This window comes from Ambystoma mexicanum, chromosome 10, assembly GCF_040938575.1.
Source record: "Ambystoma mexicanum isolate Mex_15411 chromosome 10, UKY_AmexF1_1, whole genome shotgun sequence".
In the NCBI taxonomy this organism is placed as follows: Eukaryota; Metazoa; Chordata; class Amphibia; order Caudata; family Ambystomatidae; genus Ambystoma; species Ambystoma mexicanum.
Genome location: NC_090932.1, coordinates 453,735,724 through 453,762,356, shown reverse-complemented (window position 1 = coordinate 453,762,356; position 26,633 = coordinate 453,735,724). Strand labels below are relative to the sequence as shown.

The following is a 26,633-nucleotide window of genomic DNA, read 5'->3' as shown; positions in this document are numbered from 1 at the left end:
AATCTGTTCTGCTAGAGGAAGCATTTTGCCAGATGATTTTAGATTTCCTGTTGTTCAGAAAAGATTGGAACCATTTTACAGTGTCGGGAGAGCAGTTTCTATATACCTAATATACATTTTAAGAGTTTAGCATGATCAACAGGATCGAACGCTGCCGAAAGATTTAAAAGCATCAATAGACCGGTTTTACTGTCATCTATTAGCTCTAGCATTTCAGATTGCAGCTCTACCATGCCGGTTTCAGTTCCATGTGCTGTCCTAAAACGGGACTGTCGCCCTTGACAGCGACCAGAAACACAGTGGAGAGCTGGAATAAGGCGACTCGTCAATGGAGCTGTAGGAGCACAACGGGCCCTCTGCCCCCAATCTGGGAAAACCCTGACTTCACCCCCGAAACCCTGACTTCACCCCCGGGGTTACGCCGAATGGCTTCGACAGATGGAAAGCAGGAGGCCCGAGGTACATAGCGGACTTCCTCGCGAATAGCACCCATTAACATTCGAAGCATGTAAAACTAAATTCCATGTGCCAGAAACGCAAAGATTCCGCTACACGCAGCTTAGACACTGGCTATTCCATGATGCAATAAAAACGCATGGGAGCAGGGAATTAACAGCATTAGAACAAACCCTAACAGTGCACGCTCCCACGGGCAAACTATACACACTATACAGGTTATTAGACAGAATGGACCCCCAACAAGAAGGAAGCACTTACATGCAGAAATGGGAAAAGGACATAGGCAAGGAATTAGGGATGGAGGAATGGAACCGCATCGGGACACAAATCCACAAGAGCTCGAAGTGCGTCACCAACAAAGAGGGAGCGATCAAAGAGTTTTACAATGGTATTTGATGCCGGAGAGCCTAAACAAAAGCAACCCAGCAATCCTATAGCAATGCTGGAGAGACTGCTCAACTACAGGCACGTTGTTTCATCTTTTGTTGTCCTGTCCGAAAACCACGCAGTTCTGGAAAGAAATACTAGAACAAATCAAGCTAATCACAGGCCTATCGATCCCGTGCGACCCAGGAATAGTCCGATTGGGAGGCACAGGCGACGGTCAATTCCCAATGACTGGTCGACTAGCGGAGCTATGCTCCCACCTACTCACAGCAGCAAAAATGTCGATAGCAAGATTTTGGAAACATCCTGAGTGCCCAGCAGTCCCAATGTGGTGGACAAAGTGTTGGGACATAGCAGTCGCAGAATAAATAACTAGCTTTTGCTTCGGAAAACAGAAGCAAGTTCTACAGTATTTGGGCACCCTTTTTGGACTACGCACAACCATTCCCGGGAGTGGCGACACAACCTTCGCCCCTTAGTTGGTTAGCAAAATATGACTAATAAGGGCCGAACCCATGCAAGGAGCACCCACAGACCACCCACTGAACCAGAGACCCTGGAAGAAAGCAGAACTCAGCCCCATATACCCATTTCAAACCATTAGACTTCATAATCATGATGCCTCGTGCCTTGATCTTCGAAGCGCCCCCACCATTATTCACTATGAATTTATGCTGTCCTCCACCGATTATCCGCCCCCCCCCCCCCCTTCCCACCGGTCTGACTTTGTTATTGTTTAGTTCTGATTTTGTTCACTCGGTTTCAGTATGATCTGAATGATGTCTAATGATGCACTTGCATGTGGATAAAACTCCAATAAAAAGATTATTTGAAAAAATAAAGATATTAGATTTCTCAGTGTGTTGTTGGAACTGACTTATAGCAATTTTATCAACAAATGGTCAAAGGGAGGAGAGTAGGATGAGAAAATCAGAGAATGAGAGGCAGAGGAGTATGTGCCGTGGAGTATGTGCCATGAAAGAAAGGCGACTGAATCAAACAGTGTCTGAAAGGCACAATACAGTATCTCTGTTTAGATAACTAACCCCTGACAAAGGGACTGGGACGGGTATGCCCAGACATGGTTCCCGTGCCTGCTGGACCTAGAGACCCAAGCTACTCCTCACTGATGAGGCCCAACAAGACTGAAACATGTTTGGGGATGCTTGTGGTCTCATGCAGAAGGGATGTGACCTAGCAGTTCGGGCTGGACTACCCCTTTTGGGGTGGGACCAAGCCTGATTTGCATATGGTATTTCCCCTTCTGTAATGGCTTGGCAGGCAAAGCACAATGGTCTGGGGGTTGCCCAGAGCAATGCCAGTGGTTAAGATTCACTCTATACCTTCGAGCCATTACCTCTTTGTTTTTGCTAATACAATGGTCAGGCAGGGTCGGGCAATTACTGACCATCACGCACACCTGACGTCCATTACACTGTCCCACACGGATAAAAAGCGGAACACGAGAGCACACTCTGAGCGATGGAAAGCACACGAGGAAACAGCAGTTCAAAGATAGCAGTTTAACATGAGGAGAAAGACAGCGAAACAGAAGGGGATCACGAGGAGGGAAGAGACCTTGACTTTTTCGACAAGGAACCGTTACTTTCACGAAACCTCGAATAGAAAGTTTAAGACCAGGAAACCAGGCTGAAGGATCCTGCATTGGGCCCTCCAACGTCGATAATGAAGGCTTGGAGAATCGCCTGCTGCCGTGGTACTGGCCTTGGCTCCCACAACAAAGCAGCGCCATTAAATCAATAGAGCCGGTGAGTTGGAGAGGCAGATACCAGACTGGTCTGTGTTGAAGCCAAGGATGCAATCGGCAACATTGTATGGTGAGCGCTGAAGAGAACAGTGAATGAAATGCATGGGATAACCAATGCAAGTAAAATTGAACAACAGATGAGTGATTGAACTTTGAAACCAAGATACAATACCTTTGACAGAATGGTCCGGCACCGCGTGCATGCTCATTCGCAGGTCTCTGTAAGGTATCCAACTGAGAGGTGGCAAAAGGTTTGTGAATCGATGTGGTCCTGCAGCGAGTCAAGCAAAATCCTATGCCCAATGGAAAGTCTTCGATGTTGATACTGCCAAGAAAGTTGATGACAAAGTAGATCAAGTTGGTCCGAGCACGAATGAGGGAGATCAAATGAAAGCTTTGGGTTAAAGCAAGTTTGTGCTAAAGTGAATTTATTTGGTCCGAACCTGGTGGAGGGAGACTGATTAAACATTGTGTTGAAACGGATCTGAGCTCGGCTGAGGGGGATCCGAGGTGAATATTGACTCGCCTGAGAAATTGAGTATGTGTGAAATCCTAAGAGGAATGGAACATATTGTTAGTCACATCAGGCCCTCTGAAAGAAGAGACTTTCAAAGGCAAAGAATTGGGCGCAGAAGGCCCTGATGCTAATGTTTGAACTGCACCCTCATGCTAGAGAAGCCAGAGACTGTGCCAAGCTCGAGTGTGCCGCCTTGTCCGTGTTGAAAATGTGGGGAAGGGGAGGCCAGCGGCCTAAATATCCTGACATATCATTTCTTTCTTTTACATAACATAGTTTCCGAAACGATTTGTGATTGGAGGTAAGGAATGGCAATAGATTTATTAGTATAGGCCCCTTTTATTTTGACAAGACACCACTAGGACTGCGTTATTTTTTTTTCATGGTCGTAGCTTGCTGCCATCTTTAGATTTAGGATTGGACGGGCATTTTTAAAACCCTTTTTGAAGTTCAATAAACACCCTTGAACTGTGGTCACGTGTGTCTGTCTTACTCTTGATACCATGCTTTCTCTACAACCCCAGTGCCACTCTTGTGACCTTCTCACCCCCATAATAAACACAGGGTGAGGTTTCTAGCTTGCTAAAGAACACCCGTACTGGCTTCATCTGGAATATATATAGGAACCGGGGCATCATAATCATTTTTGCTTTGGCTGTGCTTCCCATCAGCATGAGTGGAAACTCTCCCGAAAACTCCACTGACCTCGACAATGCCTGTAATGCCCTTTCCACATTCAGTTGATTGTGTCCACGTAATAAATGGAATCTGTCAGTTGGCTGCTTATCAAAGAGCGACATTGTGGGAGGCTTCCCCTGCATGGTCACTTTCTGCCTTTTGTCCCTGCTAAGTCCCTCTTTCTAGTGGACTTCTGTGTGATACAGCTTAGACCAGAAGATCTATGCATATGCCTGACATCCCTCACGAAATGACTGTGAAAGGTGTTTGCGTCAGTTGTGGCTGAGCGGGTTGGGCACACACCTGGTGCGTGCTTGTATGTATTCTTTATCTATGGACTGAAAATAAATTTCTGATGTTTGTTAATCTGCTTAGAATCACATGCTGTGCATAGGTCCGACATCCAGTGGTCACTGCGGGGTATTGCATTTTGTTTTTCGTAGTCGAAAAGGGGACGTCGACAAGGCGTGTCTGTAACACTATCCCTATAGTGACGTGCGTTGTACCCACAATCCCTCACGCGTCGAGGTCCCTCAGATTGTTTTTTTCCGCCCAGCTACTGGTCGCCTTTACGCGGAGCTCCTCGAGAGACATTGCAGATTTCATCTCCTCGACCTTTGGTCGTTTTTCCTATATTAATATAGAACATATCGTTCCCCCCCCCCCCTCGACGCTGTTGTGAAGCTGTCTCCGCCGAGCAAGATCTTCGACGGAGGGGACGAGCGGAGGAGATCCTTCGGCGTTGCCGAACACGTGGCCTGGCCTCGCAGGCCAAATACAGTAGGGAGAGTGGGGGTCGTGGGACATCTCTAATTCTTTTCTGAGAATGCCTTTCCTTTTCCCCTTCCTTTCCCTTGGGGTGGTTATCACGATTTATTGCCTCGGCTATGGAGAGGACACCCTTTAGGTTTTGCCCGCTTTGCAAGGGCAAGTTTACTTGGAAGGACAAGCATTCACGGTGTAACCGCTGCTTGCCCCTCGATCACAAAGAGGAAGGTTGCACGGCTTGTCGGCTTCTTAAGCCGAAGACTCTAAAAGACCGTAGGGTCAAGAGGTGGGCGGCCTACGCTATATCGAAGGCCGACGCTCCACCCACCGTCGCTACCTCCGACAGTGATGAGGAACGTGATACCACGACCTCCGCTACGGAAGTCGAAAACCCCCCTAGAGAGCGCACACGCGCTTCGTCGTCTATCCCCGGCCCTGACCGGCTCGGCTCACGCCCTGCTTATGGGGATGAACACCCCGGCGACATTGACGCACACAAAACCACACATAAGCACACAACCCATGGCTCTTCTTCGTCGAAGACGAAGAGAGCATCAGCGCCCAAGGAGACGCAGGTTTCACCGGCGGCCTCCTCGGACCGTTCGGGTTCGAAGCCCCTCTCGCAACCGCAGCCGCGAACAGCGACTGGGCTTTCGGCAAATAAGGGCGCCGCCCCCAAATCATCGGCCGGCGCGCATCAGCAGAAAGCGCATGCCGCCGTAGAGCGATCGACACCCATAACGTCGAAACCACAGACCTCTGCTGACAAACGAGTCGCTGAGAGCTTGGCGAGGATCGTGGTAGCCAACGCCCACAAGCGTACGCCGAAAGACTCGTCGAGCGCTACGCAAAGGTCGAAAGACACGCCGAAAAGACAGGAACGATCTCCTTCAGTCGAAGGGATTCCCATCACACCTGAAGGCTTTTCGGAGGGCGACGGGACACTTTCCTCGACGTTGTGGGAGAGGTCGAGCCGTTTTCAGCTACAAGACACCAATTTTCCCCCGCTAGACCGCTCAGGGGTACCCCATGAAACCATGGAAAGGCTCCATCTCTGCATGGAAAGAATGGAGAGGTTTATGAATACCCAGAACCCTCCCACTCCCAAGAGAATAAGAGAAGGGCCTCAGGAGGACCCCAGGGGCAAAATTCCAAGACTGGTCAATCCCCACCAGGACACAGCCTCAGACTTCCATAGTGTGTATGACCTCACTGAGGAAGAACATTATTTTGAAGAAGAGGATGATTTTATGGACGAGGAAGAGGGACGGAACCAGGAGGAAGGTCTGGAAGACAGCCCAGACTTGGTAGGAGAAGGCTTCGGAGAAAATCCAGAAGAAGGACCTTCTCACCCCTGGCAATCCCCATCAATATATTCCGACACTGATGTCCTGAACCTAAATCCTCCTGACAATTCACCTATTAGAAACACGTCTCCCATTGACGATCAGCCCACATTTAATGCCTTGTTGCGCAGAGCAGCAGCACACTTCGAACTGGACACTGGGGAACTCTCCCCTGAATTAGACTTTGTAGAAAGAGTAATTAAGGAGAAAACCCCCGGTCAGTCAGACCATTCCCCTCCTCGCTTCGGTGAAGAGAAGAATCATCCCTTCGCTGTCCACACCCGCACTAATCAGAGGGGTCAATCCTAGAATTGAAAAACTTTTCACTCCTTCACCCTCAGACCCTCTGTACATCAGGGGACATTCCATTCCGGATTCCCTGGTAGTAACCAACACAAGAAAGAGGGCAGGGGTACCACTTTCCACCAGTGAGGCACCACCTGACAAGGAGGGCAAGCGGTTATATGCCCTTGCAAAAAGAGTTACATCCTCGGCTGCTTTTTCGGTAAGAATTGCGAACAACAATTCTTTGCTCGCTAGCTATGCGGACGCCCAGTGGGCCAAACTGCGCAAAGACGCTGAAGAAGTGCCGGAACCATTACGTGCATGCCTGCTTACAACTATTGGCGAAGGAACCCAGGTCAACCAGAGTGTTGTAAAGAGCTCTCTGGATGCGGTGGAAACTGCGGGACGTTCCCTAGTTCAGGGAATAATCCTAAAACACCACGTATGGCTGCGCAACTCAGGGTTCAAACCGGAGACACAGGCGTCTTTAATAAATAAACCTGTGGAAGACTCAAACCTCTTCGGGAAAGCGGTGGATGAGGCTCTGGAGATGGCTAAAAAAGAGTTTGATACTATCAAAACTCTTGACCAAATCTCTAAGCCCTCTACCAGGCGCGGCTATGGCAACAAACGCTTTTTTCGTGGCCAACGCCAACAACAAAACCAGCAGCAACAGTACCCTGCCACCAATTTCCAGACCAATAGTGGCCAGTACAGCCAAAGAGGACAGCGCCGGGGCAAAGGAAGAGGGTGAGGGTCCACCCCCAGAGGCTCCCAAGCCCCTAACAACACCAAGTGACGCGAAGATTCGCGTCCCCTCCCATGCAACACAGGTCGGGGGCCGGATAACATCCTTTCTTCCAGCATGGGAGGGTATAACGTCAGACCGTTGGGTACTTTCCACCGTAGCCCACGGATACTGCATCGAATTCAACAGTTCCCCAACATACAAACCCCCGAGGGGACGACGCATGTCACCAGAACATCTTGCCATCCTTCTACAAGAAGTACAACAACTGCTGGAAAAAGGAGCCATAGAGGTCGTGCCTCTATCTCAGGTAACGGAAGGTATTTATTCAGTGTACTTCCTTGTACCCAAAAAGGATCTAACCATGCGCCTTGTATTAGATCTGCGCCCAGCGAACAAGTTCATCAAACCCCAAAAGTTTCGTATGGTGACCTTACAGGAAGTGATCCTACTGCTATCACAGGGAGATTACATGACAACATTGGACATGAAAGATGCATACTTTCATATTTTAATGTTGCCAGCGCACAGAAAATACCTCCGGTTCATGATAGAGGGCAAACACTACCAGTTCAGAGTGCTACCCTTCGACATAGCATCAGCACCGAGGGTATTCACGAAGGTGCTGGCAGTGGCAGCGGCCCACCTGCGCAGATTGTCCATCCCAGTTTACCCTTACCTCGACGACTGGCTCATAACAGGGGATTCTTACGAAACATGCTTCTCCAATGCCCAAAAAACTGTAGACCTTTTGTTCCAGTTGGGCTTCTCCATCAACGAAAAGAAGTCCAGCCTAGACCCCAGCCAAATCAAACAATTCCTAGGGGCTCTAATTCAAACAAAGGACGGCCTCGTCTTCCCCTCCAAAGAGAGGGTCCAAAACATGCTGTTTCAGATCCCTCAATATGTGACCGGTCGAGAGGTGACGGTACGCAAAGCAATGCGCTTGCTAGGCATGATGGCGTTGTGTATTTATTTGGTACCTCACGCGCGCCTGCGCATGAGCCCAATGCAAGAGTGGCTCAACAGCCAGTGGTGTCAGGCCAGCGGACTATGGGACGATCTAGTGGTGGTCTCGCAGGCCTTAGTTCTCTCGCTATGGTGGTGGACAAAGGAAAACCTGGAAAAAGGGAAACCCTTTGCCACACCCGCGGCGGAAGCCACTCTAACCACAGACGCATCCCTCACAGGATGGGGGGCTCACCTATCCCATTAGACTGCTCATGGAGAGTGGATTCCGAGCGTAGCATCCAAACACATCAATCTTCTGGAGCTACTAGCGGTGTTCAAGGCGCTAAAAGCCTTCCAGGAACACCTACAAGGCAGGACAGTGATGGTCCTTACAGACAGCACCACAGCCATGTATTACATCAACAAGCAGGGGGGAACCCACTCTCCAGGACTGTCCAAACTGGCCCAAAACATATGGAAGTGGGCTCTCAAACAGAATGTTCCTTCTGTCACAACATGTACCAGGGGAACTCAATCTGCTGGCAGACAAACTCAGCAGGGATTACCCCCTGCCCGAAGAGTACGAATGGCGACTGCACGCAATGGGGATTCCCAGAAATAGACCTGTTCGCAACCCTGGAGAACTCACAATGCCAAAGTTACGCCTCCAGGTACCCCCAGAACCAATCCAAGGGGAACGGTCTGTCGATTCAATGGTCAGGGAAATTTGTTTACGCTTTTCCCCCAACTCCCCTTCTCAACAAGGTGGTGCACAAAATGCACCAGGAACAAGTAACCATGATACTGGTGGCCCCAATGTGGGCCCGACAGCCATGGTTCGCTCACCTAATGGAGATGTCTCTATCTCCCCCAGTGAAACTCCCCTGCCCGTACAATATGCTGTCACAAGACAGGGGCAGGACTCTGCATCCATGTCCCCAGAACATGAACTTAGCAGCCTGGCTCCTGAGATCATAGAATTTGGACATCTACAGCTCCCGCAGAGATGCATGGACATCCTCAGGGAAGCCAGAAAACCTAACTCTTGCCACTGCTATTCTAGCAAATGGAAGAGATTTGTCATCTGGTGCAGGGGAAAGAGCATCAACCCAATTGACTGCTCTCCCACACATATTGTTCTATACCTGACCCATTTATTGGATTCAGGTCTAGTGTTCAATTCCATTAAAGTCCACCTAGCGGCACTTTCTGCATACACCACTTCCCAACTCAAAGTGTCGTGGTGGAAGATCCCTGTTATAAAGGCCTTCATGGAGGGAGTAAACAGAATACACCCCCCGATAGCTGACCCAGCTCCCGGATGGGACCTTAACGTGGTACTTACCAGACTCATGGGCTCACCATTTGAGCCCATGCACAAAGCATCTCTTAAAGACCTCACTCTTAAGACTGCTTTTCTAATAGCTATCACCTCCATCAGGAGAGTAAGTGAACTACAGGCTCTTTCTGTTCTAGACCCCTTTGTTACAGTTCACAGAGATAAAGTGGTTCTACGCACTCACCCAAGGTTTGCTCCGAAATTCATCTCAAAGTTCCACGTAAACCAGTCTATAGAACTACCAGCGTTCTTTCAAAATCCTTCCAACTTGGGAGAAAGGACTCTGCACACACTAGATGTTCGCAGAGCGGTCATGTTCTACATGGAAAGAACCAGACCACTGAGGAAGACTAATCAGTTCTTCGTCTCGGTGGCAGCAGGAAGAGAAGGGGATGCAGTTTCAAAGTCCACTATTTCTAGATGGATTGTCCAATGCATCACTCTCTGCTATACTCTTGCTAAGAGAGAACTGCCCTTTAGGCCAAGAGCACATTCTACTCGAGGCACGGGGGCGTCCATAGCATTCATTGCAAATGTTCCCCTTGAGTCCATCTGCAAAGCGGCTACCTGGAGTTCTGTGCACACCTTTACAAAACACTACTGTCTAGATGCACACTCTAGATCTGACTCCCAGGTGGGACAGGCAGTATTAAGACATCTTTTCTCTACTGTTCCTTCTCATAACCCACCGCCAACTCCGGGTACTGCTCGCTAGTCTATGCACAGCATGTGATTCTAAGCAGATTAACAAACATCAGAAGACAATGCATTACTTACCGTAAAAGCATTTCTGATGGTTGTATCTGCTTAGATTCACATGCGCCCACCCTTCCTCCCCGCTCGGATGGAAGGAACATAGACATCCTTTTTCTATATTTCTCTCTTTTCTGTACTCACTCACGTCTAGAAGGCTCCCTCAGGGCAGAAAAATACAAACAGAGGGACCTCAACGCGTGAGGGATTGTGGGTACAACGCACGTCACTATAGGGATAGTGTTACAGACACGCCTTGTCGACGTCCCCTTTTCGACTACGAAAAACAAAATGCAATACTCCGCAGTGACCACTGGATGTCGGACCTATGCACAGCATGTGAATCTAAGCAGATACAACCATCAGAAATGCTTTTACGGCAAGTAATGCATTGTCATTTCTTTCTTATACTGCTAAGCAGGCGTTCTCTCTGCGTGTTATATCAGTTATTTTTTCTGCATAGTGTGTGTGTGCGTGCATCACTCAAAATGTGCCCCTGTTGGTGTAGGGTTGTCACATTGATTTAAAAAAAAACTCTGGTGTGTATGATCTAATTTAATACACTATTCTACACGTATGTTAGGGATTTGTACTATATCAAGATAGGTGGAAGACTGCTAACACTGAACATTGTTCCCTTGAATCCATTTGTAACTGTACCTTTCTCTACACAGATTGTCGATGACCGGGAGTTCTTTGAAATCATGCCTAACTACGCCAAAAACATTGTAGTTGGTTTTGCCAGGATGAATGGGAGAACTGTCGGAATTGTGGGAAACCAGCCCAAGGTTGCATCAGGTAGGGTAATACCCACCTATTCTAATATAAAGTTGGAAGCTTTGAAAAGAAAGACTTTAGACTTTAGGTGATGGCTCCTACATGGCCGATGAACTTATGTCTTTCCATGAAAGCGAAGTCAGCACTAGAACTACAAGCCAATCCTTTCAGTGGTCAACTCGAAACCTAATCTTTCATTTCAAATGTATTCTCAGCCCGGACCTTTCTTCCTGACTGACATATCTTTCTTGGAGTGGTTAAGGTACAGTCATTTAAAATTAAACAAACTAAGGTAGTCCCTGCTCACCAGGGTACATTTAGATTCACTAAACTCTAGTAATCCAACAAATTTAGAAATAAGTTCAAAAGGAATGTGAAAGAAATTCAGGGTTGCCAACAACACTAAGATCCAACAGAGTCTAGGATTGTAAGCTACAGTAGTTTGCCACCTTTCTGCCCTAAATATTGCTTTAAATTTTATTGAAAAAAAATCACAAAGTGAAACATGCTCCTGCTGAGTTAGTTAGCATGTCTGCTCCCATTCACAGCACTTAGACTTACAGAGGACTGCAACATCAGCTGCAACCCAGTAGGAAGCAGAGCTCCAATTGGTTTTCAGATTTAACTAAGGTACCAAATAATATTTAAATGAACATTTTAACTTTAAGTGACAATATTGTTCATGCTTGGCTGTCACATTGGGTGTTCTTTTGTATGCATACGTCCGTCCCCTTTCCTCTATCATTGTGGGCGTCCCCCAACATGAGGATGGTACTGGAAACTTTGGCAGCAAAAGATTGAGATCCCCATTTAAATTTAGTATTGCGCGCATGGGCGTGGCCCCAGGTGTGTGAACACTCCCCTAAGGCCCCGCCCTCCGGCATCTTACCTCAGTCCCTTTTTCTGCACGTACAGTGTTGGACGTGGCAGCTAGATGCAGATACTTTTCTAACTTTCCGCCTGCTCCCCGTTTGTTTTCTTTTTCAGTCTTCTTCACCTCCCTTTGGTGCCTCGCCTCCCCGGCGCATGATGGCTGCAGGAGGATTGACAAGATGTGCGTCCTGCGACTGCTCATTGCTGGCCTTGTACCCCTGTGCACTCTGTCTTGAGTGTCTGGGGCTCGACTACCTCTAGGACGCGTGCGTGGCTTGCAGCGCTCTTAGTCACCGGGCATTGAAGAATCGATTATCACGTTGGAGGGAGATCTTCCACGCTTCTCCTCCAGGGCATCCTTGAGTTTGTTTCCAGGATCCCACCTCAAAACAAGGTAGGCCCTCTGTTTAGTACGGCTCCTCAGCTCGGAGACTCCTTTCCAGCGGTTTCCATGTCTGATTCAGGTTCTGACAGGCCCGAGGCCACTAAGGCTACTAGCTCCCGAGCCGAGGGGCCGTGGACTCTTCGGGGCAATCTGTGGGGAGACCTGAGGCCGTCATCACTCTAATGCCCTAGGGGTTGAGGGATAATTGTTTTCTACCTCCAAGTGTCAGTCCTTAGCATGATCCAACACGACTTCCAGCTCAACTGATGAGGACGCACAGCCTACCGGAGCCGCCATTGAGGTCGTGAGTTGGGGCTATTCAACTAGGGGACAACAGGCCGAGGGCTCGGGGCCTTCCAGAGCGAGCTCTGAGGTCGATATTTCGGTTTCTAAGCTCAAGCGTGTCCTCCAAAGTCAGAGCTAGCATGTGGTACAGGGCCTTTGCGCCCTCCCTCTCAGGGCGTGGCGCAAGGGCCCAAGGTGGCAGATAAGTACATGGCAAAGCCTTCTGGACCGGCCGCCATCTTGGATTCGGATCAGGACCTTCCCGTTCTCTCGCCCATTGAGTAGGCGATGCAAGAATGTTCCAGTTCCCTTCCCTCTGGAAGTGGCAGCAGACTTTATGGTACAGGCGGTTGTTCTCCTCAGGGTTACACCGACCCATCGCAGCCTTACGGCTAAGCGCCACATGCGTCTCAGCGCTACGATCGGGAATGGAGACCCAGCGCCACAGAGGGGACTCTGGGGAGCCCCACTCGGACCCAGGTGGCTTGCGAGGACCGCTTCTTCGAGCGCTTGCTCCTCTTCATGCGTTCCCCACAGATGACAGGGCTCCTCAAGTATATAGTCAAGGAGGTGATTCCCCAGGTCATACCTCCTCGGACTCCTCTGGGTCCTCCACCTGTTCTTCCAGCGCTGCCAGTGCCAGTCCCTCCGGTTATCCAGACCCCTCCTCCTCCTCCTCCTACTCCTCCTCCTTGTACCACCAAAGCCTCCCCCTCAGCAACTGTTGGATCTGTCTTCGGGTCTGGACCGAGGAGGAAACTGCTGGTATTGGTGTCCCAGGGCCCAGACTCGCCTCAGTGTCTAAATTAAGGGTGGAGGGGGGGGGGGGGTGATGACGACGCCAGGACAGTGAACCCTCGGCATCTGTTAAGGCCTTTCATGGCCACCGTCAGTCTTGTGGATTTCTTGGTGGTCCCCCTGCCTGAGAAAGACCCCCAGGAGTCTGGAGTGCTAGCAGATGTTTTGGACAAACGCACCACGAGTTGTTTTGGCAATCGACTTCAGAAAGATGTCCTGCAGGTGGCAAGAAGTGTTTGGGAGAAGCCCAGGGTCAATTCCCAGATGCACAAGAAGTTGGTCAGCAGGTTCAGGCTAACGGATGGGGAGCCAGTCCTGCTGACCTCCCACCACCAGCCTCACTCTTCAGTAGTGGCCGAGGTCTCCCTCTCTTATAAACCATAGTCTTTGTCTTCTTCCTCCTCAGGAGCCTCCTCCAGTTGTCTGTCCAAAGAGGACCAGGTCCTTGAGTCTTTGGGCAAACGATGCTACGCCATATCAAGGCAGCGTTAGCGACGGGCCAATTCCAACGCCCTTTTAGCCGCAGCTAACCAGCAGCTGTGGCAGGAGCGCAGGGAGTTTCTGCCTGACCTCCCTCTGGAGAGGCAGGTCTCCTTCAAGGGTGCATGGGGATAGAGATTAGAACAGTGTGTATGCATGCCGCTAAGTTTTCATCTGACGTGGGCCTCTATCATTCGTCCCCACCGATGACGGGTTGACATAGAAGAAGACTCCCATCAAGTCCTTCCATCAGTCTCGGGGCAGGGCCGACTTCAAACCCAGCACTTTCACCGGCTTCAAGGGGTTTCGGGACCGCGGTACGCGCAGGGGTGACAGTTCGCCCAGCAACAACAGGAGGAAGCAGCAGAGGAATTTGCAAGTTTTCTTCAGCTCGCCCTACTCTGCGCCCACCTCAGATGCCAAAAAGCAGAGACGTCCTGATCGGGGAACACAGCTCCCCAGTAGGGGGCCGGCTGCCTCTCTCCCAGCACAGCTGGAAGCGTTGTTTCAAGAGTGCTTGGTTCCTTTCTATAGTCTCCATGGTTTTCAGTCTTCCTCTTCCTTTTTCTCTACCACCATCTCCTCCTCTGTCAGATAGGGTCCCTGGACCTTTTACAGGAGATCCTTTCTCTTCTGGAAATACAGGCAGTAGAACCGGTTCCTCAGTCAGACACTGGCTCTGGCTTCCACTCAAGGATTTATGCGGTACCCAAGAACAATCAGGCAGACTCTCTGTGCGCAGGGGACTGGATGTGTCCCCTTCATGTCCTTATTTATCAGCCACATCGGAAGTTTCTTCCATTCACGATTATGGCGTACCACTTCCAGTACAAGGTGCTGCCTTCGGCCTCAATTCTGCCCCTTGTGTGTTCACGAAACTGATGAAATGTGGTGGCGAGTCTCCTCTGCCTGGAGGGCCATCACTTATACCCTTAGCTGGATGGCTGGCTAGTCAGGGCCAGCTCTCCCGAAGGGGTGGTGCACACCTGCCAACAGCTTGTGGATGTTCTGCACCAGCTGGGTTTTTTCCTCAACCGGCAGAAGTTGCAGCTGGCCCCTGCCCAGGATCTGGTGTTCTTTGGAGTGCGCCGAGACACAATGGTGCAGCGGGTGTTCCCCATGCTGGAGAGACTCCTCCGCTCGGTAAGGCGGTGGGGCACCTTCTGGCCAGCTCGACCCCCTCGGCATGGTGGTTCCAGCACCTTCTCGGTCTGCTGGCATCTTGCGTGCTCCTGGACCAGCACGCCTGACTCAAAATGACGTTCCTCCAGCTCCATCTGGCTGCCAATTGGGGCCATGAGATGGGGTCCCAGTCAGACATGTTCCCAATTTCCCCGCTCCTCATCCTGGTTCTTTGCTGGTGGCTGATGCACTGGAATGTGGCAGTGGGAGTCCCCTTCACCCGACAGTGATGACCGATTCCTCCCTGTCAGGCTGGAGGGCTACTCAATTCATGGCGCATAGTCCAGGGAGTAGGCCCTCCTGCATATCGATCTGCTCGAGCTCAGGGTGGTGGGCCTGGCACTCGAGGCTTTTCTGCCTCTCCTCTCTCAACTCCACAACAATGTTTTAACTGAACATGCAGGGTGGCACCCATTCCCCCCTCCTGTGCATGGAGGAGGTCGCAATCTGGGAATGGGCCTTAACAGAAGGGTTTCAGATTTCGGCAGTCAACCTCCCGGGGGACAGCAAAGTGGGAGCGGACAAGCTCAGCCACTTGGGGTCCAACACCTACAGGTGGGAGTTACACATCAACTCCTTGTTGGCCGTGTTCCAGAGATGGGGGTTTCTGGATCTGGACTTGTTTGCCACTCCTCTGAATTCCAAGTGCCCCTGCTTTGCCTCTTGGGTGGGCCGGGTCAAGAGTCTCTGGGGGACACGTTCCAGCTCTTCTGGCACGGCCGCAACTGCTATGTGTTTCCTCCTCCACCATTGCGACAGCGGACCCTCCGCAAGTTCCAGACTTTGCTGGGATGCAGCCTCATCCTGATCGCCCGCACTGGCCGCCGAGGGTGTGGTTTTCGGACCTACTTCAGTTGTGCTCCCAGGGGCCCATCTTCTAATCCCCAGCAGCGACTTCCTGATGCGGCAGGGCGGGGCAGTGGAGCCACCAGGACCTGGCGAGGCTCACCCTTGCGCCCTGGTTCCTGACCAGCTGAGACTACAGCATGCTCAATTTCAGATGACAACTGGGGCATCATACAAGAGGCCGTCTACTCAATCCCAGTATGAGAACAAGTGGACCAGATTTTGCCATTTGGCTCCGTCAAGGGGCTGGACCCTATCAACTGTGCCCTGGACGACGTGCTGGCCTTCTCTGTGCATTTGGCTCGGTCCAGCGTTCAGGTGGATACCTGCCGCACTTATTTGGTGGCCATTGGGGCCTATAAGAATTCCACAGAGCATGTTTTTTCAGGAGCCAACCCGGTGGTTAAGGCACATCTCAAGGGGTTCCCCAGACTTTTTCCTCTGGTGCACAGGCCTCATCCAGTCTGGGACCTCAGTGTGGTTCTTGTGGCCTTGCAGTGCAAGCCTTTTGAGCCAATGACCTTGGTGGACATCCGGCTGGTGGCACCTAAGACAGTTCTATTGGTAGCAATCACTTTTGCCTGCAGGGTCAACAAGCTGTAGGTGTTGTCATCTTTCGAACCCTTCACCATGATTCATAACAAAGTAATCGTGCACATTCATCCAAGTTTTCTGCCCATGGTGGTCTCTCCATTGGATTTGAATGAGTGAAATCTGTCTGCTTGTGGTTTTCACGAATCCACAGTCGGGGGCAGAGGCAGAAAGGGCTTTGCGTTCTTTGGACCTCAAGAGAGTCATCAAGTTCTATCCCTCTCTGGCATAATACTTCAGAAAGTCTGAGGCATTGTTCATAACTTTCATGGGCACGTCTCCCTGCACCCAGGCTTCCAAAGCTTATATTGCCCATTGGATGGTCCAGGCCATTTCAGAGGCGTACACGGCAAACCAGTTCCTGCAGAGATTCATGCCAATGCGGTCAGAGCTAAGGCCATGGCCATCGCGTTTCAGAGACATGCTTCTTGGGATGTCATCAGCAAGGCGGCTACTTGGGCCACTCCGTCAACCTTCTGTAAGCACTATTCCCCAGATATCGACTCCAGGCGCGATGCAGAATTTGGTCAGGCGGTTCTGACGAACCTTTTTGCTTTGTCCTAGATATGAAGCAGGTTGTCACAGCTCTGGTTTTGTTCGGTTGAATCACCCACAAGGATGTTGGAAAGGGGACGGGACGTATGAGTAATTAAAGTTACTCACTGTAGTGACTAGAGTGCTCAGTCTCCTTTCCTCCATACGTCCCACCCACCTTCCCCCGCTTGTATGCCAAGGGCTAATATATCCAGTGTTTCCAGGTATGTAAGCATCCGATGTGTTAAAAGGGGACTGAGGTGAGGTGCTGGAATCCAGGGCCTCAGCTTGGAGGGTGTGGCAGGGGCGTGTGGAGTGTTGCCACGCCAGGGGCCGCGCCTTGAGCGCTATACTAAATTTAAAGAGGAATCTCTGTTTTTCGCTGCCAAAAGGTTCTGGTACCATCCCTATGTTGGGGGATGCCCACAAGGACCCACAAGTATGGAGGCAAGGGGGCTATGGACTATGAGTATTTTAGTCACTACAGTTGGTAACTTTTATTGTCTGCAAAAGAAAGCATGAGCGGGAATCCAGAAGAGTCCCTCCACTGGCTTCCAAGCAAGGATCAAATGAAATGTCAAACTGCCTGACTGATCCTGAAATGCCAAAGGATGCTGGTCCTAGCATATTTTGACAAATCGAGCAGTACCATTGTGGCAGTTCAGGCAGTCAAAGTCTTAACCCGCAGAACTACACATCGTTACGTTATTTCTTCGGTTCAGATGCTAACTGATGCAGTTACTCTTCTAAGCACCACAGTGTAAATTGACTAGCACCTACAGACTTCTGAGGATATTGTGGTCTATATAAGTGCATGTACTTCCACTTACTCAAAATCATGAAAATAGTGATGTTTTAATTAGCGGTGGGTGGAGGGGGTCACAAATGCCTGATCAAGTGACATTCTCCTTCATACGAGGTGAGAGAACATCAGGCTACGTTGCTATGCACTCTGGTGGGGGCACAGGTGATTCACAAATCTGAAATAGGACAAGGTTCTTGCCTTTCCTTATAACTTTAATTCAGAAACGGCTAGATCGTTCTTTCCAATAGAATACCAAATGTCACATTACTGTGCTCAGATAGAAAATAGACCTTTGCTGACTGCTTTCTGATGATCCTAGTCATTCAGGAGAACAGAGTCCCTGGCACGCCTCATCCTGTGCTTGCAAGGCTCGTCCTTTCTGCACAGTGTGCAATGTCTTTCCCTCATGTGCAGCTTTTTGAACTTCTGTAGCCCTGGCACCCATGTCAGAATATGGTTAAGTACTGCTGTCCTACTAGCTTGTAATAGTTACAAGGTATCAGGAGCACCAAGGATAAACCTTTGCAATTAAAAATCTTATGTCTTTGTTTTTTTTCATTAGAAGGCATTACACATCTACAAAAGGAGGGAAACTCTTTTACTGAGCCATGCAGCGGACCATACATAATTTCCTCATTTTATCATACAGTTTCTCCCCTCCCCTAGTGTGTCCAGTTTACTGCACTAACTAATTAGTCCTCTACTCTAGGCTTCGTGTTGTGAAAATGCACACCTTGTTTGATTTCCAGTGGCCTGGCCATCTCTACAGCTTGTGATGGTTTTACCAGAAACCCGATACCATGGCATGGTGTCCAATTATGTGAGGCTTCTAAGGGCACATAGGGCCTCGTTACAGGTTTGGCTGTACCAGAGAAAAGTGGTGGTAATTCCAAATTCTAATTTTGGTGAAAATACCGTGCAGCAAATCTGCCCGTTTTGATTTGAGGAAAAGTGGCGAATTGACCTCCAGCTTATTGCTGGACATAAATCATCCACTTTACTGTAAAAGAAAATGGGCCGGTTTACCACCTGGTAATTTCGCCCGTGGTTAATCTGCCAAAAATCCTCATGGAGTCCTATGAGCTCCAAAGATTGGGAGTTACCACTACTTGTAATCCTGTGGTAATGCCACTGTACCAAGTGGCGTAACAGTAATCGAGTTTGGTGGTAATTCAGTGGAATTTACGCTAAACTCGTAATGAGGCCCAAAGCCACTTAATATAAAGTCCTAGTTTAACGCTGTATGAGTTTTTGCCGGGTACAGGAGACCTGTTTGTAATTCTCTTGGTGGCAAATGCTTCTTGATGGTCCACCTCCTTCACATCTGCATGGCCTTTGGTGCCAGGTTAGGGAGTAACAGAATTGTGTGCCAATAGTAATGGGACCAGAATTTTCTCTAAGTGGTCATTAATTTTAGTGCGGTCCATATCAGTTTTCCATGCAGGGTGGGTGCTCGGGATTTTAATGCTATGGCATTTCTCCACATATCTGTGCACTTAAGTGGACACTACCTATTCAGCATTTAAATTAGTTTAATCTTCTTCTGCACCCAGTGGTAAAATAAGTCCCTTTATCTTGTTCTGATCAGTTCTGTTCTCATGCACGTCTGTTCTGTATTAGAACACACTACTTTGTTAAATGATCACTCGCAGTCACGTTGCCATGGCTCCTAAATGCGGTGCAATGTCTCAGTTGAAGTCCTTTACTGTCTCCTAGATGTGATACTCTGTGCTCCGTAGTGTTGATCCGCACACACAATTGATCTGTTTTGCCGACCAGTATGTGAACCAGAAGCCAGTCGTCCATGTTCCATATTTAATATACCAGTTTCTGTGAATTGTAACCAGATGCCTTTATAACATCCCTGGTACAGGGACAATAAACGCTTGAAGCACCCCTCCTACTGCACTAGTAGCACACAACTTTATTAGATGTCTGGAACACTCCCCTTCCCCTCTGTCACCACAGACCGAGGTTTGACACATTATTCAATTTAGCTTAACCCTATGGTATTCATTTTCTTCCCTTTCATCAGCAAGCTCTTTCTAAGATTCTAAGAATACCCTTTTCTGTTTGTAAAGGTTGCTTGCTGTGCCCTGTGTCCTGGGCAGTTATTGTTGCGTCCGTCTTTTTGTCTCCTGCTGCCATGTTGCCGATTTCTAAGCCACACTCTATTTCTTGGAGTCTGAGTTTGTCTTAGGTGACCGGATTAAGGGGTTGCCCTGTCAAGAGGGGGGAGCAGGGATCCTTCCCAGTCTGGATTAGGTGGACTACCAGGATATTTGCCAGAGCTGAACCTACACCACAGGTGGGGTGAGGTATTTGGAAGGATCCAAGACTCCCCTGAGCATACCTCCTGTTGCAAAGATGCTGGTGCCATTGTCCTTTGCATCATGCCTACTAGACTCATCTCTGGCCAGAGTTGTTTTCCTCCTCAGAAAACACACTAATGCTGAAGCAGAAACAGCCACTGTGAATTCATACTCACCGGAGGAAGGCAGACCGGCCGCAGTGTCCCAAAGAACACCATGTTGTGAAGAGGCCAAAATGCCAGAGACCTGCTGGGGTTACGCTGTGGGATCAATGCAGACAGACGAGAAGTGGACCGGGCCAAAAGGGGACGTTTTTGCAGCTGAAATCTAGCCTGTAGGGCAAAGCACAGAAGAACATTGGGAAAAGTGACCGGTGACCATAATGCCTGATGGGAAGGAGCGAGGAAGTGAAAAGCTGCAAAGGCACTGTATGCTACCCCAGCATGCAGAACCACGAATAAGGTGTTCGTGTGAGGTCAGTTGGAGAAAGGACCATGAGACAAGGTGGTGGAGAGCAGAAGCTGGAAAGCAGTTTTGAGGAATGTCGCAGTGATGGAACATTGCAGGTAAGCCATGGGTGTGAAAGAGTGGTACCAATCTTGTAGTACATTGAGGGGTGTGTTTGCGAGAGTGAGTCGAGTGAGTGATTAGCAGAGAGAATGAGTGAAACAAAGAAAGGAGGGGGGTAGGTGACAGGAGGTAATACTAGCCAATTTGGTTGGAGAGCAGGAGGGAGTGAAGGTACAGGAAGATGTGTTTGAAGAAGTAGGGAACGAGAGAAGGAAGGGATGAAGAGGTGCAAAAGCTAGGAGGAGAGATGAGGGAGAGATGAGTTGGAGGAGTCGGGGAGACAAAGGAACTAGAACGATGGGAGGAGGGGTGAAGAAGAGGCAGGTGGGTAGAGGGAATTTAGATGGAGGAGGAAAGAAGGCAAAGGGAGCGAATAGGAGTAAGGAGGAGGCAAGAGTGAAGTTTTCTTCAAGCACAAGGTGGAAACAGTGTGGACTTATTAGAGCTAGGAACACTTCGGAAATACTCATAGGGAGTTGGATAGAGAAGGATCAAGCCTGCATGCTCTCCATTGAGATCAGGGTAGATTGCGATAGTAGGGGTTACTTGTGTCACAAATAACGCAATCAGGATATTCAAGTTTATGCTTTTTATTTAAGGTGTCCGGATGGAAGTTATTTCTTTTTTATAGTGTTTCCTAACACTTCATAAGTGTAGCCCTTGCTTTTCTGGCTCTTGTCCAGGACAAGAGTGTACACCTCCCTCACCCTAGGATAGGGACAGGGATATGGTGCTATGTTCATCCTTCCACACTCAGGGAAATGGTGCCCTGCTCACTCGCATGCACCCAGGGATATAGTGCCCAGCTCACTAATTCGTACCCAGGTATATTATGCCCTGCTCACTAGTCCGCACCTAGGGATATAGTGCTTTGCTCACTTTTCAGTGTCTCCACCCCTTCTTTCTCTTGTTGTGGCGTCTGGCCTTTTCCTGCTTTGTTTTCCCCTTGGCCAGAGCCTCTATCTTCACCTTCTCTGTCCTCCTGCTCTTTCTTTCCCCTTGGTGAGAGCCTTTGTCTTCATCTCCTCTCTCGATCTTGCAATCTGTTTTCCAGCCCTTCAAACGTCTTCTTTGCTACAGTGATCTTGCCCTTTAACACTACAACTCGCCTTCTCTGTACCACACAACTCTCTTCACTCTTGTCATGGAACTGGCCCCTATATGGTTCTTGGAGTGACTAGCATCCCGCTGATTGGCCATAGGGGGTTGCGGGGGTCACATGTCCACTTTGGGCATGCTCCATGGCAAGGGATGCTTTGTAGTCCATAGTCCATGTGGTAGACTTTAAATAAGGGAGGTACCATTTTTGATACCACTTCAGTCTATTTGTGTTGCTATTGTGTCCGGATGGATGGAGCTGCTTGATTTGTTCCCCTGTCTCAGTCTGGAAAGATTTCCTTCTCTAAATTTCGTTTTGGTGTCCTCCTGAATCAAACTGCACACGGTATGATTTAAGCATTACTCCTGTGGGTGGAAGTTTGGAAAAGGTTTCTCCTTTGTTTGGTGCGGTGCTGGTATCCTTTCCGTTTCTTTTAATGGAGGCTGCAGCTGCAGGTGATCCTGTCTCCCTTGTGCTGGAAGGCATGAGTTCTCTCCTCCCCTGTGTTCCTGGTAGTGGGCGAAGAAAGTGGAGCTCTGTCTGTGTGTTCATTAACAGCATGGGAGAGGACTGGACTTTCTGCTGCCGCTCTGGACATCAAATGGGGGAGGGTGCATGTTCCCCAAGACTGCCCCCTTGGGAGGGGTGGGGGTGTAAAACCCTTCTGTGGCTAACTCTGGTTTTGCCCATTATCTTCCCAAATCCAAATCTGTAAGCCCGTTTTGCTAGTGCAGTCTGGTTTCCTCTGTTGGGAATACGGGATTATGCGAGATGTAGTCCCTTTCTTGTTGGTTTCCTAACATGGTTTGGGCCACCTGACACTGGGTCACGTTTTCCAGCCTTCTTCTAGGTGACCTGACTAGGTCTTCTGTTTGGTCCATCCCCTCCCAGTTCCAAAATTCCACTCCTTGGATCCAGTCTGGATTTTTTTCAAGAGGGGAATTATGGGACATGCTGTTTTGTATGGTTTGTTTATCCCAAAGGGATCGGTCTATGCCCTGGGGTATGCTTTTATTGCAGACAGCTGCTGTTGTGGACCTGGGGTTACAGAATCCAGGCTGATATCGCAAAGTCAATGTGGTCACTTCGCCACACGTGGCATTAGTTTGGGAGAGTGGGGAGGCCTGGGCTAGGGTGGAGGGAGCCGAATAGGACATCAAGAGTTATACTCGCAACACAGATGGCCTCAAGAAAACACCCACACCCAAAGTTCAAGATTTTTTATTTTTTATTCATAACAGGGCCTATTGGCTGTCCCTCTCTCTCTAACCTAGAAAGTGGCTGTCCCAACCTAGCCAAGGCGTTCCTTAACACCAGACTGGTACTAGAGAACAGTAACCCCTACATTTACAAGCCATCGGTCTACTGGTGATGGCCAAAGGCCAACACCTTATCTACCCAGGCTTCCTGAGGTAACAATCTTGGGATTCCTACGCTATGACTTCCCCATAGGAATGATTTAAAGTATGTGCATTCCAGATACTCCAATCTTTACCCTTTGCGGTCCTTCCATGCTATGATATTACTCTCCGTAAATCTCTCTACCACACTTCATATATCTTCCTTCCTACTCCACCCACTGTCTCTGCTCTCTCCTTCTCGAACTCCTGCTCCTGTCCCTGCAATGGTCCCCTTTCACTCCTTTTCCTTTCTGCTTACTCCACCCTCAAATCTTGTTCACCACTCTACATTACTACTCCCCTCACTCCTGCTACTCTTCTCTCTTCACACCACTACTATGCCCCACTCTTTACACCACTTCTACTCTCCACTGTCCACACCACTAATACTCCTCCCACACCCTCATAGCTTAATCACCCCCTTTCACTCGGTCATCTTCTCACTCCTACTCTCTCCTACCACTCGTTACTTCACTTCCGATACCACTTCCTCTCACCAATCAATACACCACCTTGCACACAGCCTGAATAATTCTACTCCATGATCCCCTCTACCGTCCTTCCTCCGCTTAGTCTCTTATTCTGCCTCCACCTACCCTGAGCTCACATGAACAACCCTCATCTTCCTGTCTCCCAGGTCTTATTATCCTGCCTCTTTCCTCCCCATTGGTTAACCTTCTGCACTGGTTTCCCGAGCCAATATTTCCCTATTCCCCCTTCCTGGAAGCTCATCTAAAGACATAAATGGTGGTCTGACCCCTGCCCCTTTCTAGTGTGCAGTCCTGCCAGGGTTTTACAGTGGCGGCCAGCAATGGAGAGTCATGCCGTTCAATCCCCTGTTCGTGTAGGGGCCTCACAGGCCTGTCAACTAGGTATTGTGCCCAGGGAGCCGCTTCCCAGCTCACTGGGGAAAATAATATCTTTGGAGAGTTCTGTGTTACAGGCGCTGGCCTCTGCTGTTGATAGAAGCTCGGTGTAGCGCAGTGGGTACTCTTCAGTACATTGCTATTTTGTGCTTGCAGGTGTTCGGCCACTTGTTGGAACTTCAGTTCGGCTTCTCTTTCGCTGGGTATGCTGGGATATTTATTTTCACTTCCACCCTTCGTATGCCTCACATCCCAGTCTGAGAGGTCCCCATCCCTTCTTGTCAGGTTCAGTTTACTGGCCCCTTTTCACTAAGGAGCTCCTTATACAGGCCTTCCTACCGAAACATGTAATAAAAACACCAAAAGTGTATATTCTGCTCCATCTATTTGAATTTAAAGCAATTGAAAGTTTTTCTTGAGACAGTTTAACATGAAAATCATCAGCACAATTGAAACGTTTTAATCAAAACATAAATAGGATTCTACTTTAAAGATCCTTGGGGAAAGGTTTATATTAGTCCCACGATTGTGGAGCAAGATAGAGGACATGCCTCAAGAATAGGGACTACTGTACTTTTGAGAGACTGTGGAGTTTAGATCCTAACTCCCCCGAAGAAGGGTACAGAGTCACCCAAAACGCGGTGAGATATATTTATTTTGCACAATTTACGTGGATGTAAAACATTTACATTTTCAGCTCTTTGTGCCATACCCCATAACCGAAAGTCTTCAAATTGAGATTTCATAGCATTATTGTGTTGTATGACTGTATTTTTGGATTTGTATGTTCTCTATGAATCCAAAAACTGGATTATGAACTATATTAAATTGCAATATTGACTTTTGTTGTATTCCCATGAAGAGTACGACTGTTACCACAAATTGCTAACTGTAATTTAATATTTACCATATATTTTTAGAGCCATCCGTGCCATTTATTTCTACCTGAAGATCATTATCTTTAGAAGTCACCACAGATAACCTTGTATGGCAAGGCCATGTCCTTCACCTTCTTAGAGGGGTTTAGGAACCCCTATCCACAATGGGATGGAAGTGTAGGGAGAAATCCAGACCCAGTTTTTTCTCTAAGGGAAAATCCTAGTGATGCGCACTCATTCACAGCCCCACTCCCCGTACCAAAATGTTTCTATGCAGACCACTAAATGCTCAGGTCATGCTTCAAACAGTTGCTCACCAATCTTCTCTCATGTGTTGCAGAAAAATGCAATTTGAGTTAGTGGATCTGAATGGAGAGAAGAGGCCTATACGGCCTATCAATTAAGAGCGTGATTAGTCGCAGACACAGAAACTAAATCCAGTCTCGAGTCGCACTACCAGACAAAGCAACAGGAAGAATGAGAACCCACTGCACAACACATGTATGCCACAGACCTTCTGAAGCTCCTGAAAAACAGAAATTAGCTCCTGTAACAACTCGAAGGCTCCCTAGGCCATGGAGGAAGAAAGTGGGAGAAGGACCCACCCGCCACTAAGAGATTTAGTGGGTAGACCCCATGAAACGACGTCCTGGAACACAAACATGTATATTGGCTTTCCCAAGCTGCCAGTATGCAGCAAAACCATGTGGAGCCAAGTGGGTGGTGCATGACCTTTACAAGCAGCAAGTGTTGGTTTTTCAGCTGATGTCAGCAGTGAATGTTCAAGAGACGAGCAGGAGGAAGGAAGGAGTTTTGCAGTGTGGAGGAGATTTGTTGAACTGAGGCATAACTAACGAGTGAAAGTGGTTCTGCAGTGATTGTGTGGTGAGTGGTTAGAGAATCAAGAGAAAGGAGTAATCGTAAAGCAACTTTGCCTGAGTGAAAGGGGGGTGCTTGAGTATTAGGTTGGAGGGGCAGGAGTATACTAGAGGAGGCAGGAGTAGGTTGGAGGAGGAATAGGTTTGGAAGGAGGAGATGGGAGAGTAGAATGTTTGGAGGGAGCAGAATAAAGGAGGTAGTAGTAGCGGAAGGAGGGCTAGCATCAAAGGGTGGAAGCATGATATAGGAGGAATGAGAATATCAAAGAGATAGAAAAATGTTGGGAAGAGTGTGGCGGAGGGGGCAAGAGTGAAGAGTAGTAAAGGGGGAAGTGAGAGTGAGCCTGCTAGACAAAGCCTAAATCAAACAGCGTATAATTTTAAGGCACCATTCCAAATCCTATTAGATCACTAACAACTGGATAGAGTAGGGACAGATGGGCCCTGAGCGATTTTAGACAGCCGGCTTTTAGATCATCTCTAGCACAAGCCAGCTTTTAGACAGTAGGCGTCAACATTCAGTAGCACTAACCAGGGTTACTGATGCCTGGGTTAGGGAGAACGGTCGTAACATGAGAGTGAGGGATGGCCCTAGACTCGACAAAGATGAAAATAAAAATCCTTGCCAAAAAAGTAGAGTATTCAGTCTAGGAACCCTCCCGTCCCCTGCACACTTTCAAATGTGTGGACTGGGTTCACTACTAAATTTAGGTATTAATATCAAGAAAGAATATAAACCAGAGGATCCTGTTCTGTAAGATAAAGTGAGAATTTATATCATAAATATATAGTCAATGTTCATTCACAAAGAAACATTATAAAGTAAAGAAGCAAAAAGTCCATCAAGGTTGCAGCAAATTTGAAGAAATGGTGGCATCCAATTCAAGTGGCGACGCGTTTCGAGGATACTTTCCTGTTCTTCATAAGGCCAAAATTGAATTCTTAATGCAAAAGAAAAAAAGGGACATTTGTACAAAATTGTCGTTGTTACCTTAACATAGGCTAAAATGCATGTAGTGTACATTCAAGTGTCATCAGTTAACATATCTGTCATTTTTGTATGTCATATATTAGA

The 26,633-nt window shown here is 48.6% G+C and overlaps 1 protein-coding gene across 2 annotated transcripts in view; it reads left to right on the top strand.

The window, feature by feature from the left end:
* The window catches only part of PCCB (propionyl-CoA carboxylase subunit beta), a 1,121,578-nt gene that overhangs the window by 458,075 nt on the left and 636,870 nt on the right, over positions 1 to 26,633 (top strand). For both annotated transcript variants that reach the window (XM_069618020.1, XM_069618019.1), the window contains exon 10: positions 10,674 to 10,797. In XM_069618020.1, the coding sequence (XP_069474121.1) occupies positions 10,674 to 10,797 (124 nt within the window). The remainder of the gene's footprint in view (positions 1 to 10,673; positions 10,798 to 26,633) is intronic.